The sequence below is a fragment of the Sphaeramia orbicularis genome, chromosome 17 (genome assembly GCF_902148855.1).
Source record: "Sphaeramia orbicularis chromosome 17, fSphaOr1.1, whole genome shotgun sequence".
Taxonomy (NCBI): domain Eukaryota; kingdom Metazoa; phylum Chordata; class Actinopteri; order Kurtiformes; family Apogonidae; genus Sphaeramia; species Sphaeramia orbicularis.
This window is the reverse complement of record NC_043973.1, coordinates 25,937,727-25,950,891: the sequence shown is the minus strand read 5'-3', so window position 1 is coordinate 25,950,891 and position 13,165 is coordinate 25,937,727. Positions and strand designations below refer to the sequence as shown.

The window sequence follows — 13,165 nt, the reverse complement described above, 5'->3', positions numbered from 1 at the left end:
TTTGCCTGTCCCTCCTATATGTGCTTTGCTATCTCTGTGTTAATACTGTTGGTGTATATGCCGTTGGGATATTTGATCTAGTCATGCTTTTCAGATATTTATCAGATTTGGAATTCAAAGGCTTTTCATTTCCACCATATGGCTTTGTCTTCCTGATGCCAGCAGCCAGGCTGTTTCACACCGCTGCAGAGATGTTTAACTTCCATCAAAGAGAACTTACCTGGAAGGTATTTTATTTATTCTGAATGTTAACAATGCTTTCAATGGACAACCGCTGATGAAATGTGCAGAGTACAAAATGCTTTTCGGCTAAACAGAAGCATTTTCCTTGACAAACTGGTTGAACCTTCCACATCCATCACCACAGTCCATCGCTGTATCCTGATAAATGGGTTAAGGTGCAGTTTTTTTCTCCCTCCAATCAGGGTTAAAGTTCCTTTTTGTGCAGAGTTTGCATTCTCAGTTGCACGGCAGACTTCCTCCTTCAACACACTGGACACAGTCGACAGCTTTTTTTTCCCCTGTCTGTTTTTTCTACCTTTTATTTTAGAAGTGCTCTTTCTTCTTTTAGAGCATACTGGATGACCTAACAGGCGTATACACTTTAAACTTGGGGTCTTATATGTGGGTGACATAACATCAAGTTATCTCACAACACAAATTCCTGTGTGGAGTTTGGCCAAGCAGTGCAGACAACCTTTGCACTTTCCTTGATAAGTGTTTTTCAGTGGTCAGGCTAATGGGTATCTTGCAAATCCTTCTTTTTTTTCCCAGAGCAAAGTTTCTTCATCAATGTATACACATATTGAGAGACAATAGTTTATTTACTCTCATGTAGAGTTTTTACTTATGGTATAACTGCTGACATTTTTGGTACATGGAACAACAGAACATACTTTTATACCTATTTCTGGCTGAAGCTAGTTGACATTCTTTGCAGGCCCTGATAAGAGACTAATCAATTAGTATGACCCTGTTCTTTGTCAATAGCCCCTTTACAGCACTTGAAAGAAGGGAAACACAGGAGATTAAAACAAAACAGCAGAATTTTTTTGGGATCATGCTCCTAGTTATTTTCTTGAAAACCTTCACAATGAAATCTGTTTTATTTTAACCAGTAGGAACCTTGGATACCAATGATCTTCAATGGTACTGCTCCATTGTAACAACTCTTGAGGCAAATACTATGAGCAGAGCCTTAAACTGACCTGGAAGGCCTTTGACCTTGTCAGCAGAAGTCTTTTTATTCTCTCTCAGGGCACTGGCTGTCTGCCACAGCTTCTTGGATGATTATGTTCTATTAAAATGTGGAGGGCACCTTCGGAGCAAAGTGCCCGATTCGGAGACTGAGACTCTCCCAATTAACTGGGCTGTGCACTCGCCCCCAACTGTCTGATATGTTCTTGTGCTTACTGACTGCTTTCATATGACCACTGTGTCCCACTGAGGATGAAAGCTGCAATTGCACCAAAAGCCCTTCGATCTGTAGTAGCTCCAGGAGAAGACCATGGCTCACTGGGTCCTAATCAAGAAAATTCTGTTTGCTGACAAGGCTGCCCTGGTGCGTCACTCACAGAGAGGAGAGAGAGAAGGGGGGGGGCTCATTAGGAGCTTTGCACATGCCTGAATTGAGTTTAGTCTGACCATTTCCATAACATCTCTCTGTCACTATGTAGGTGAGAAGTTAACTTATCTTGATCAGCTAAACTACCACCTGTCTGTACATGCTAAGCTTTAAAATTATATTTATTAAGAGCGAATGCTATTTGGATCCCTCCCCAGAAAGGTTCCCTCAGGCCACCAGAATGATAATATGATGATTAAAGAACATCTGGTGACAAATTGAGGGAAAGACTGTGGGGTTCCATATAGGGCAAAACAGGTTACTTAATGGTTTGATATGTATTAAAGAGTAATTCAGGTGCTTTGGTTTTTGTATTTACTAGAACTCAACAGTGTTGGACCATATCTTGTTTGTTAATCCATCCGGTAAAACTAGCAGCTTGTACAGTCTATGCTTGTATGATTTTATTAATTCATGCTAGTGACATTTTGGAGCTATTTCACTGCTTCTGTTTTACACCAGTATTGCTAGTTAGTTGTTTATAGTTGGAAGATGAATGTTTTATGGTCAATTGTCTTTCCAACAACAGCCTTTGTGAAACCAACGTAACACCTAATTGACATGCTGAACAAACAGGTTAGTCTTGTTTACGCCAAGAGTGTAGGGTTTCTGCACACATATGGTCTCCAACGGTTCTTTTAGTTGCTTCGTCTTTACAAATGAGACATGAGGTTGATTGTGGACGGAGAGGAGAGAAACAACAAGGCCGCAGAGTGGATTTTGCAACTTCATGAGACAAACAGTTCTAATATTATTAATATGTATCACAGCTAATTTCACCATCGCAGAATTTCCAGTGAAGAGGTCTGTTTACATTGTGGACAGGTTAATGCAAAAGAAAGTGTCCATTGCTTCGTCTGGATCAGGCACTGAGTGAAATAATGGCGAGCCATAAAGGGCTCATGTGACCAGGAAAAAGGTCATGACATGAGCTTGTGGGTGCAGGGAGTGGCTGCACTAAGTGCCTACAGTGGTGAGCCAGTGTGTTTCACTTGTAAAACAATGGGCCTTCTTGACTGAGCCTGACAGGACTAGTGAGCTACTGTTCCCAGTACTGTAGAGTGTGATTCAAATACTTGTTTTCCCAAAGTCAGCGAAATAGCCAAAGCTTCTTTAGGGATTATCACCTTTTATTAATTGGCTATTGGTTCATTGCGTGATGATGTCATTCCTCATGTGGCACAAATCTCTGTAAACAAACACTGTATTTTTTCATTAACTCACATTCATCGTCCTAGTTTAGTTATGAGGGACATCTTTATTTTACATGTTTGATGACTTTGTGTAGCGTGACATCAGATTTGTTAGTGGTAGATTTATGTCAGTGGGGCAGAGGCTGTAGCAGGGCATTGTGGGAATGCTGATCTAGTGGGTTGTAAAGGATTAGGGTCAGCAGGAATAAGGAGCTCAGGTCCCATTTCCTTCCAACATTCTACAGCTCCATCTACTGAACATATACCCTGTTTGTCCCACTAATATATTAATGTTCATAATCATGTAATGTGCTTTGTACATGGCTATCTACTGTAGTGTAATGTGGGTCTAATTGATTTTCTATAATCCACCATGGGAAGTACTTTTCTGGTCATAATGGAGTTGCCTGTTCAGTGCACATGACATATTGTACATAACTGAAGAATTCAAATCCTGTACAGTTCATAACCAGTGAACCGTCACTTTTTTCCGGGCTACACGCACTGAACTAGACTTGAGGTTAGTTGGTTCAAACTCAGCAGGTCTTGCACTCATCGCCCTGCTCTCCACTCATTGGCTTTGTCATTCCAGCTGTGATAGTGTCTGTGAACAGAGAGCATTATTCATGTCCTCAGAAGGGGGCAAGTCCTAATTGAAATTCTGGTCTTTTCCACTGGAATGAAGCAAGGCCGCTGACACCCACTGTATTATACTGGCCCTGTCACCTTGAAAGGCCCATATGGAGACTGTTCACATTCCAGGGCAGCAGAAAAGGCCTATTAGGAGAGAAAAAAGTAATGTGTACTAAAAGGGGATAATGAAGCAGGACAAAGGATTTTTGGCAGTGTGAGAATAGCAGCAATAGGGTACTGTTCACTTTCTATGGTTTGATGTGAACCCATCCTCTACACTGCGGTAACTAAAGGGCTGGACTGTCTGTGGTTGCTGGCTGCCAGTGTGGTGTGCATGCTAATGACTGGGTGAATGAATCAGTGCCATTCTGATAGAGGAGAAATGAGTACAAGGAACCTCTTTCTAGTTAGTTTACTCTCACAGCAGCCCACTGTGCTGTCCGGTCTACTGTCTCAGAACAACAACTGTACATGGTGACTGCCGTCTTCATTCAATGTCATCAAATGTTCTAATGTTTTTACAGAGTTAACTCAAAGATTCAATTAGGATTTCTTTATTTTGCCCAATTTACAATCCCACTGCAAATTAAATCTGTTTTAATCTCATCTGCAACTGCTGCAGCTGTGTTTTAAGTAAGTGTAAAGTCCATAAAAGGGTTTTCATTAAGTTAAAAGGCACGAGTCATATGTTAGTCTCATTAGTACAATGTTGCCTGTTTGTGTCAGCACAAGGACAAATCTGATTAATGCTCATATGCTCATGTGCAGGCGTGAACTGTTCTGTTTATTTAAATGTTTGGAGTGTCACATTGAAAATAAATTGTATGTTGTTGTTGCCATGCATGCATTTGGTGTCTTTGTTGCAGAAAGTCTGGTGACGTTCTCTGTCTTTGTCCTTCTTTTTTTTTGTTTTTCTGCCAGGGATTGAGCTGTGCCTACCAGGGTGGCGCTTTTCCATGACCATGGTGGCCAATTTTGTAGTGTTGGGTGGTCAGCTGCTGATGCCCGGTGTAGCATACCTCTGTCGTGACTGGCAGGTTCTCCAAGCGGTCATCATCTGCCCGTTGCTACTTATGCTGTCCTACATCTGGTAAGGAAAACCCTGTGCATCCTCTGCTTTGGCACAAACACATGCTGTGACTCCCCTGAGGTCTTAAAAGGCTTTTAATACAGAAATATTTTGTGCTATCAACAATAAAATTCTGCATCACAGAACCTGAGCATTGGTTACTTTTTTATCATCCAAATAAAACCTTTAACCAAAAGGTGCTTTCACAGATTTTCAAGTATAGTCAGTGGTAAACGAATGGAGAAAGCCTTGCTCCCGAGGATATTTTCCAGCAGCTGAATTAAATTTCATGTCATATCGTGAACTCATTTCTAGTGACCTTTACTGAGACTGCGGTCTGTTTTACTAAAGCGCTGCCAGTAAATACTGTATTCCCCTCAGTTTATTCTACTGTGACACACTGTACTCTACTGCATAGCTTTTACAAAGTCAGCAAAAGAAAAATCCAGGGGTATAGATTTAGCCGAGCAGTATCAAAGACCTTGGCTTTCTTTCAAGGTGTGTCAGAAGAATAAAGGGAGGGGGATTCCCTTCAGAAATTGTTATAGTACTCCAAAGCACTTATTGATTCCATCTAATTGATTAAGCGCCGATATTTGTGATCATGTACTTCAATCAGTACAGGACACAGAATAGAATGAAAGAGGACTGATGGTTATTTCTACAGGATTCAGGGTCAGAAACTTCATAGTCATTGTTAAACTGGATAATAATGTAATATTGTAACTGCACGAACGTGAAGTCCACCATATGCAGTCAGAACAATTTAGTGCTGTAAGCTGTAAATAAAGTTGTAAAAAGAATCATATGACTCCGATGTAATGAAATGCATCAGTGATGGTGATAATGCACATAAAACACGACAAATCCAATCACTGAAAAAAATTAATAGACCATGAAAACTCATTGAAATCAATGGTTATGCAATCAAGTACTAACTCCTGTGTGTGTCATGTGACTAAAACAGACAGAAAAGAAAACATGGAATGCCTAAAAGCACTGTTTTTGTCAGTACAATGCCATAGCTATTGATGTAAGAACTTAAGTCACAGGTGTCAAACATGTGGCCCAGGGGCTAAATCCGGCCCATCAGAGGGTTCAATCCGGCCCCTGGGATGAATTTGTGAATTGCAAAAATTACACTGAAGATATTAACAGTCAAGAATGTTAAAATCACTTTAGGTCATTTCAGTCTAAAGTGGATCAGACCAGTAAAAGACTATCGTAACAACCTCTAAATAATGAAAACTGTAAATTTTTCTCTTTGATTTAGTATAAAAAACTGTAAAATTACACAAAAATGTCGACATTTACAGACTAGCCTTTTACAAAAAATGTGAATATCTGAAATGTCTTAAGAGAAGTATGTGGAATTTTAATAATATTCCACCTGTTATTTAATGTTTTGTGTATTTGTAGATCCACTGTGATCTCTAAGTTGTGATTCACATGTATAAATGATAAACTGATGTAATACTGTTAACATTGCACTTATTTTACTAACGAATTTTCAGATTGTTCATATTTGTTCATGTTATGTTCAAGTATAATTCGTAGATTAAAACATTTTCATTACGGAATTTACTTTTTTTACTCAAAAGTTCTTATCCTATTATTTATATTATATTTATATTTTACTGGTCCAGCCCACTTTATAGCATATTAAGCTGAATGTGGCCCCTGAACTAAAATGAGTTTGACACCCCTGACTTAAGTGATTTTGGTTATTATCAAAAAAACTTGGAAAATGGCTAGATATCAGCTCTTAAATAAACTCTTATGAGCTATTTTGTTGTTCTTATTATTATATTTGTCCAAACAAATGTACCTTTAGTTGTACCAGGCAGTAAAATGAACAAGAAATTGAAGAAAACAAGGAGTGGTCTAATAATTTTTTTCGCGACTGTATGTAAAACTTTGCATTCTGTTAAGGAAAACGGCTCAGCTCGGCTCTTCCTCTTTCAAAATCTATTTGAGCTTCCCCACCTAATGTTGTTGTATTTTTAGTATTATTTCAGTATGACTCCGCATCATGAAATTTTTATTAAAAAATCCCTGTTCAAACCACCTGTCCTCCAGTCAGATTGTGCCAAAGCTCATTCATTCTCCTGCAGGTCAACCTAAACATGTTTTTTTTTCCTCCCGCTCTATTCAGAACCACTGGACTCTGACGGGAGCAATGATTTTGTCATGTTAACCCGCAGCCTCAATCTGTTAATATGTTTGTCAGTATGAATCTGAAATGACATTGTAAAACAACACAGGCTGTAGAATTGCTTTTTTTTACTGGGACACGGCGGTAGATTAAAGAGCACACCAGGGGTTCAGTTTCATGTGGCAAAGAACTGTACAATGGTGAGGAAAAATAGGAAGAAATATTCTGTATATAGCATATACATAAATGAATATTGATTTTAAGCAGGCCTTTATTAAGTGGTAAAACCAGTACAAAAACTCAATTTAACCCTTTCGGAGCCTCATATGGTTCTGCATAGGTGTCCCATGATTTTCTCTCATAAGGATGTCCCTGAACTACTCATATTTAGACACTAATAAACATCATCTCAGCCAGTTTCCCACTTTATTGCACTTTTCAGAATTATGTAGTGAATGGGGAGTAAAGTCATATTTTAGTTGTTAACAGCGTATTATTCATTATCATTCTCATCAAACCATTCAGTGATGCTCTCATCTGGGTTTTCCTCGCTCACATCTCTGTGTCTCACTGTTTCGCCGAATAAACTGAAACATAAAATTACACGGCACACAGAACACACACAACAGATATTTGCACATAAATACAAGAGCTAAAGAACTTCTGTATGTATATACTCATGTTTTTTTGTTTAGTTTTTGATAAAACTGTACAGCTTGTACAGGCACAGAATGGACTAATCACAGAGAAAGGGGCTGACTCTACAGATTTAGAAATACAGCTGATGGGGCTGGGAAGCTCTACACTGCATGTGATCTGAGTTTGCTGATTTGTAGAAACAACTTAAAAAAAAAAAAACACAGCAGGGCAAGATCATAAAGAGTGCACTTTGACTCACATAGACATACTGTATGGTCTGATGAAAATCCAAAACACTGAGGGGTGTTTTTTGTAAGTAACTTTAAATTAACACATCTTTGTGAACAGATACATACACATTAGGATTCGCCCCTGCCCTTCCTACTTGATTTTTTATTGGTTAGTTGTTTATTTTGACTTTATGTTCAGGGTTATTCTGTTGTGTCTTTTTAGGGTTAAGTTTAGTTAAATTCTTAAGGGTGAAGTTTAGAGTTAAGGTAAATGTGTGCTTGTGTGTCTGTAAAACATAAATTACATGAAACTATTTAAGCAGTTATGGACAGTTAAAAATAAAACAAAAAAATTAAAAATAAAATATATACACTGAACAAAAATATAAACGCACCACTTATGTTTTTGCTCCCATTTTTCATGAGCTGAACTCAAAGATCTAAAACTTTTTCTATGTACACAAAAGGCCTATTTCTCTCAAATATTGTTCATAAATCTGTCTAAATCTGTGTTAGTGAGCACTTCTCCTTTGTCCTTTGCTGAGATAATCCATCCACCTCACAGGTGTGGCATATCAAGATGCTGATTAGACAGCAGGATTATTGCACAGGTGTGACTTAGGCTGGCCACAATAAAAGGCCACTCTAAAATGTGCAGTTTTACTGTATTGGGTGGTCCAGGGGGGTCAGAAAACCAGTCAGTATTTGGTGTGACCACCATTTTCCTCACACAGTCTTCTTCATGAATTCTCTGAAACAGCTTTGGAGATGGCTTATGGTAGTGAAATGAACATTCAATTCACAGGCAAAAGCTCTGGTGGAGATTCCTGAAGTCAGCATGCCAATTGCATATTCCCTCAAAACTTGTGACATCTGTGGTATTGTGCTGTGTGATAAAACTGCACATTTTGGAGTGGCCTTTTATTGTGGCCAGCCTAAGGCACACCTGTGCAAAAATCATGCTGTCTAATCAGCATCTTGATATGCCACACCTGTGAGGTGGATGGATTATCTCAGCAAAGAAAAAGTGTTCACTAACACAAATTTAGACAGATTTGTGAACAATATTTGAGAGAAATAAACCTTGTGTGTACACAGAAAAAGTTTTAGATCTTTGAGTTCAGCTCATGAGAAATGGGAGCAAAAACAAAAGTGGTACGTTTATATTTTTGTTCAGTGTATAAACCTCTGCCAACCATCTGTATGTATTTTTCTCTCAAATGCTGTGATTAATGATCATTCACATTTGATTCAAAGATACATCTTCTACTTCACAGGATCTTTCCTGAGTCACTGCGTTGGCTGTTGGCCACTCAGCAGTACTGCCGCTCCAAATGGATCATGGGACACATAGCGAAGAAGAACCGAGCGAACATGGAGCTGGACCCGGAGAACATCCTCACAGGTAACAAATGCGTAGCACAGACGCAGAGGTTTGTTAATTTCTTACTGTGGGGTACGACATGTTGTAGAGTCCCCAGCTGTGCTTCCCTAAGTAAGGTATACTGACAAGGTTATATCTATTTTCTGTCTGGTTACTATAGTAACAGACCACTCCAGACGTAGCAGCGGGTACTGAACATCACATTATGACACTTTAGGACTTTAGTTGATTTTGTTAAAGCCTGGTTGGACATGAGCTGCTTTGATAATGTGTAGATGACAGATGGAAACAGATTAGCCACTTTGACCCCTAGCTGTTAGTGACTTTAGGAGGAGAAAAATGGAAAGGTTAGCTTTGTTGCTAAAAGGAGCGCTATTTGGACTCAAAAAAGGTGTTTTGTTTGAGATACACTTCGGATTGGAGCATGTATGCACTCAGGAAACAACAAAGAATTAAAAGGCACTTTTTAAAAATGTTAAAAGAGTGATATTTTCCTTTTTTAAATAGAATTATGCATTTTAAAACATTTCCCTGTGGTCTACATAAACTGTAAATGCTATGCTTGGGTCTGAATTCTTCATTAATTTAACTCCACAGGTCCATCTTTAACCCTATTTTGGATTAAATAGTAAATGCCATGGCTCAGATGGTAGAGCGGGTCATCCAATAACCGAAGGGTTGGCGGTTCGAATCCCGTTCTGTCCATGTGCTGTTGTGTCCTTCGCCCCCCTTGCCTCCAGTGCTGCTACTCACACTGGTGTATGAATGCGTATGAATGTTTGGTGGTGGTCGGAGGGGCCGTAGGCACAGATTGTGGCAGCCACACTTCCGTCAGTCTGCCCCAGGGCAGCTGTGGCTACAGATGGAGTTAACCACAACCAGAGGGAGAATGTGAGAGCGAATGAATAATGGATCCTCTGTACGCGCTTTGAGTATGCATTCATAGAAAAGCGCTATATAAATCTAATCCAGTAATGACACCAGAAAGGTCGTTTTGAGTACTGGCCCTTTAAATGCACATGAGCCACTTCAAGCCCCACCCCCTCCAGGTTGTTGTCTGTGCTGCTCTGTCCCGTTCAGCCAACAACTGAACATCTTAGGTAATCGGTTCCAAGTTTGGACGTATTTTCAGTATGGACTACAACTGCTGCTGACAAACAATTATGGCCTACTCAGAGAAATGTTCATTGGAGGTCTTGAATTATATGTGCAAATGTTGTGATGTAACTAGTTATAGACGTAACAAATTAAGCAGGAATTAAAACGGGTTGTAGAAATCCATTTGATTTTTGTCAAAATGAATATAAAGATAGATTTGCAGCACCTGGAGGGTTCAAATTCAAACTTTTTGAACCATTAGGGTCCACAAATACACAAATAAATATACCAAAGACTAAAAAAAAAGTGGGTTTAGCAAAATACGACCCCTTTAAAATGCCATTATTGTCAAGTTAGACATGTAAACATAACTGTACTTCATTGTGTTTCGGGAAACATGCCTTTATCAGGAAGTCAAACAAAGCAAAGGAGCCAACCTTATGCTGCTGAAGTGCGTTAAAGTAGTTTTTATAGTGTCAGAACAAATGGACCTACCGCCCTGTTAGTATCAGTCTTCCGCCAATGGCAAATAAGAATCAAGAGGAAAGAGAGTGGTTAAATGTAATAAATATGGTTTTGGTTCTGTTGAACTTCGTGATAAAGCCTCAAGGCTGAAATGTTAAAGTTCTGTTTTTCTACGTAACCATGCCGTTACATTAAAGGCATTTTAATATTTTTAGAAGACTGTTCCTTGGAATTCTTTGTCGTTTCCTTAACTGTGTTGCTATCAAAGGTTATAAGAGTTTGTTTCTATTCACTTTTAGCTGGGCAGTCTGCAGAAAAACAAAAAAATCAGAGTTGGTAAAAGGCTCAAAGAGGAACTACTCATTGCAAAATCGACTGCGGTTTTCAAAACTCGGAGACTCCATGCTGATGCAGCATTGAGAAAATAACATTTATACACATATTAATTATCCTTGTTTGGTTTTTTTTTAAACAACTAACCATCCACAAGTCTTAAAATAATATTTAATGCATTTTTAGTCCTCAGCACTAAATACGTACAGTATACTTCTGGGAGCTGAGTGTACAGTTTACTGCCACAAGCTGAAGACTCGATAAACTTCTTCAAGCAGTGAGATATGACAATTGCATGTGTAAGCACTTACTGGGTCACCACTGGAAAAAACAGCAGATGATTTACATAGATGTTGTTAGCGATCTTACTCTAAGGTTTGTAGCCTTGCCAAGTCTTGAGTGATACAGCCAGAGATAACCTTGAGGCACTGGTGAGGAATGCCTCCACATGCCTGAGTCAACATGAACGTACAGTACCGAGAAAGCAGAGGTGTGTTTCTGTGGCAACCTGCAGCCCGACACCAAAACATCCACAATGTGTCACGTCACATATCACAAGCTGCTCAGGGAGGGGTGCTGCTCTCGCCTGAAACTGCCTGTTTTTCCTGTGAGCATTGTCATCCCCGTCAAACAAAACAGTGGGAGATTAGTCACATGGGATCAAATGTGCTCATTAAAAATACATGCGGAATTTCTCCAGCTGCAATGGATCAGGGATGCCCTTGTCTGACTTTATAAGAAACTCATATCACTGTTCTTTACACCTGAGAGCTCAGTTGGATATGAGGCCTATCAAATTACGACGTATAATTGGGAGTTGTATAAAAGGACGTTCACAGACGACCACTATATCACTATTAATCCTTTATAGACACGTCAAATGTTATTGTTTATTTCCGGTAATACTGCACATGTGCAGTACGCTGGAGGGCAAGAGCACCACTCCCGCTAATACTCATTTTCTTCCGGGGGCCACATTCAGCCCAATTTAATCTGAAGTGGGCCGGACCAGTGAAATAATTGCATGACAGCCAACAAATAACGACAACTCCAAATTGTTTTAGTGCAAAAAATAACATTCAATTATGCTAACATTTACATTTACAAACTATCCAAACAAAAAGGATGTGAATAACCTAAAAAAATGGAATTTGTTAAGAAAAGTAAGTGTCATTTTATCAATATTATACCTCGACTTATTATTTATACATATGCATTATAGGTCAGATCTACAAAGGCACAAAACATTTAGTAACAGGCAGAAAATTGTTGAAATTCCATTCAATTTTCTTTAGACATTTCAGGTTGTTCATATTTATTCAGGTTATTCGTATTTTGTTGTTAAAGGATAGTTTGGTCATGTAAACATTTTCATAATTTAATGTTTTTTTGCACTAAATCAAAGAGAAAAAATTGATGTCATTAATTATAGGTTATTATGATATTATTTTTGAGTTTGATGCCCTTACTTGCACTTTGCACATTCATCCTGCAGGCCGGATTGGACCCTTTGGTGGGCTGGTTTTGGCCCCCGAGCCACATGTTTGACACCTGTGCGCTAATAGATAGATAGATAAACTTTATTGTCTGTCACAAGTGACAGAAATTCTTCTTTGCGGGCTTGTATACAGCAACACACTAACAACACAAACATTTAAACAAGACACATTTTTTAGATTATTCAGTATAGTTATTGTGGAGGGAATGAAGGATTTTTTATAGATGTTCTTCCAGGCCAGTATTAACAAAACTTAGCTAAGCAACCGATGTCGTCGTTTTAGAAACATCTCCTCAAAAAGGATCCAATATTTGTATCAGGGATTGGCCCCGATACAGAATTAAAATCTAGATCAGGTATTGGTGACAGTGTACCGATCCATAGTGGCCTATTATTCCATCCAGAGCCGTACCTCAGTCACCGCTGGCACTATGGAGCTGACAACGACATCTGTGTTGAATCTGCTCCATGTCATCAGTGTCATAATCTGAACTCGCACTGTACAAAAGATGAAGACTAGGCATCAGCATCCTTTGTCTTGTCCCACATCTGGTTGTCTGTCTTCTCCTTGAGTGTCCACTCTAAATGTCTCTTATATCATCCTTCCTGTCTGTGATAGTCTCCGTTTCCACACACTCCCCGCTGTCTCCCTCATCTCCGTGTCGGACTCGTGGTCCTGTGTTTCCCTGTATCCGTCTCCCTCACCTCCCTCACCACACCTATTTCTTCGTCCCTGTCTCTAAAAAGTTCTTCTGAAGGTCCATCATTTCTTGAATTGTTGAAGTCTGTGTCCATAACCATCTTTAAAGGTGCTGGAGACTTTCTCGACCAATTTTTCATCAAA

The 13,165-nt window shown here is 39.2% G+C and overlaps 1 protein-coding gene across 1 annotated transcript in view; it reads left to right on the top strand.

Annotated features, from left to right (window-relative positions):
- Positions 1 to 13,165, top strand: part of LOC115437786 (solute carrier family 22 member 23-like) — a 50,728-nt gene that overhangs the window by 19,376 nt on the left and 18,187 nt on the right. Inside the window, exons 4-5 of the mRNA XM_030161129.1 lie at positions 4,372 to 4,540; positions 8,821 to 8,948. Of these exons, the coding sequence (XP_030016989.1) occupies positions 4,372 to 4,540; positions 8,821 to 8,948 (297 nt within the window). The remainder of the gene's footprint in view (positions 1 to 4,371; positions 4,541 to 8,820; positions 8,949 to 13,165) is intronic.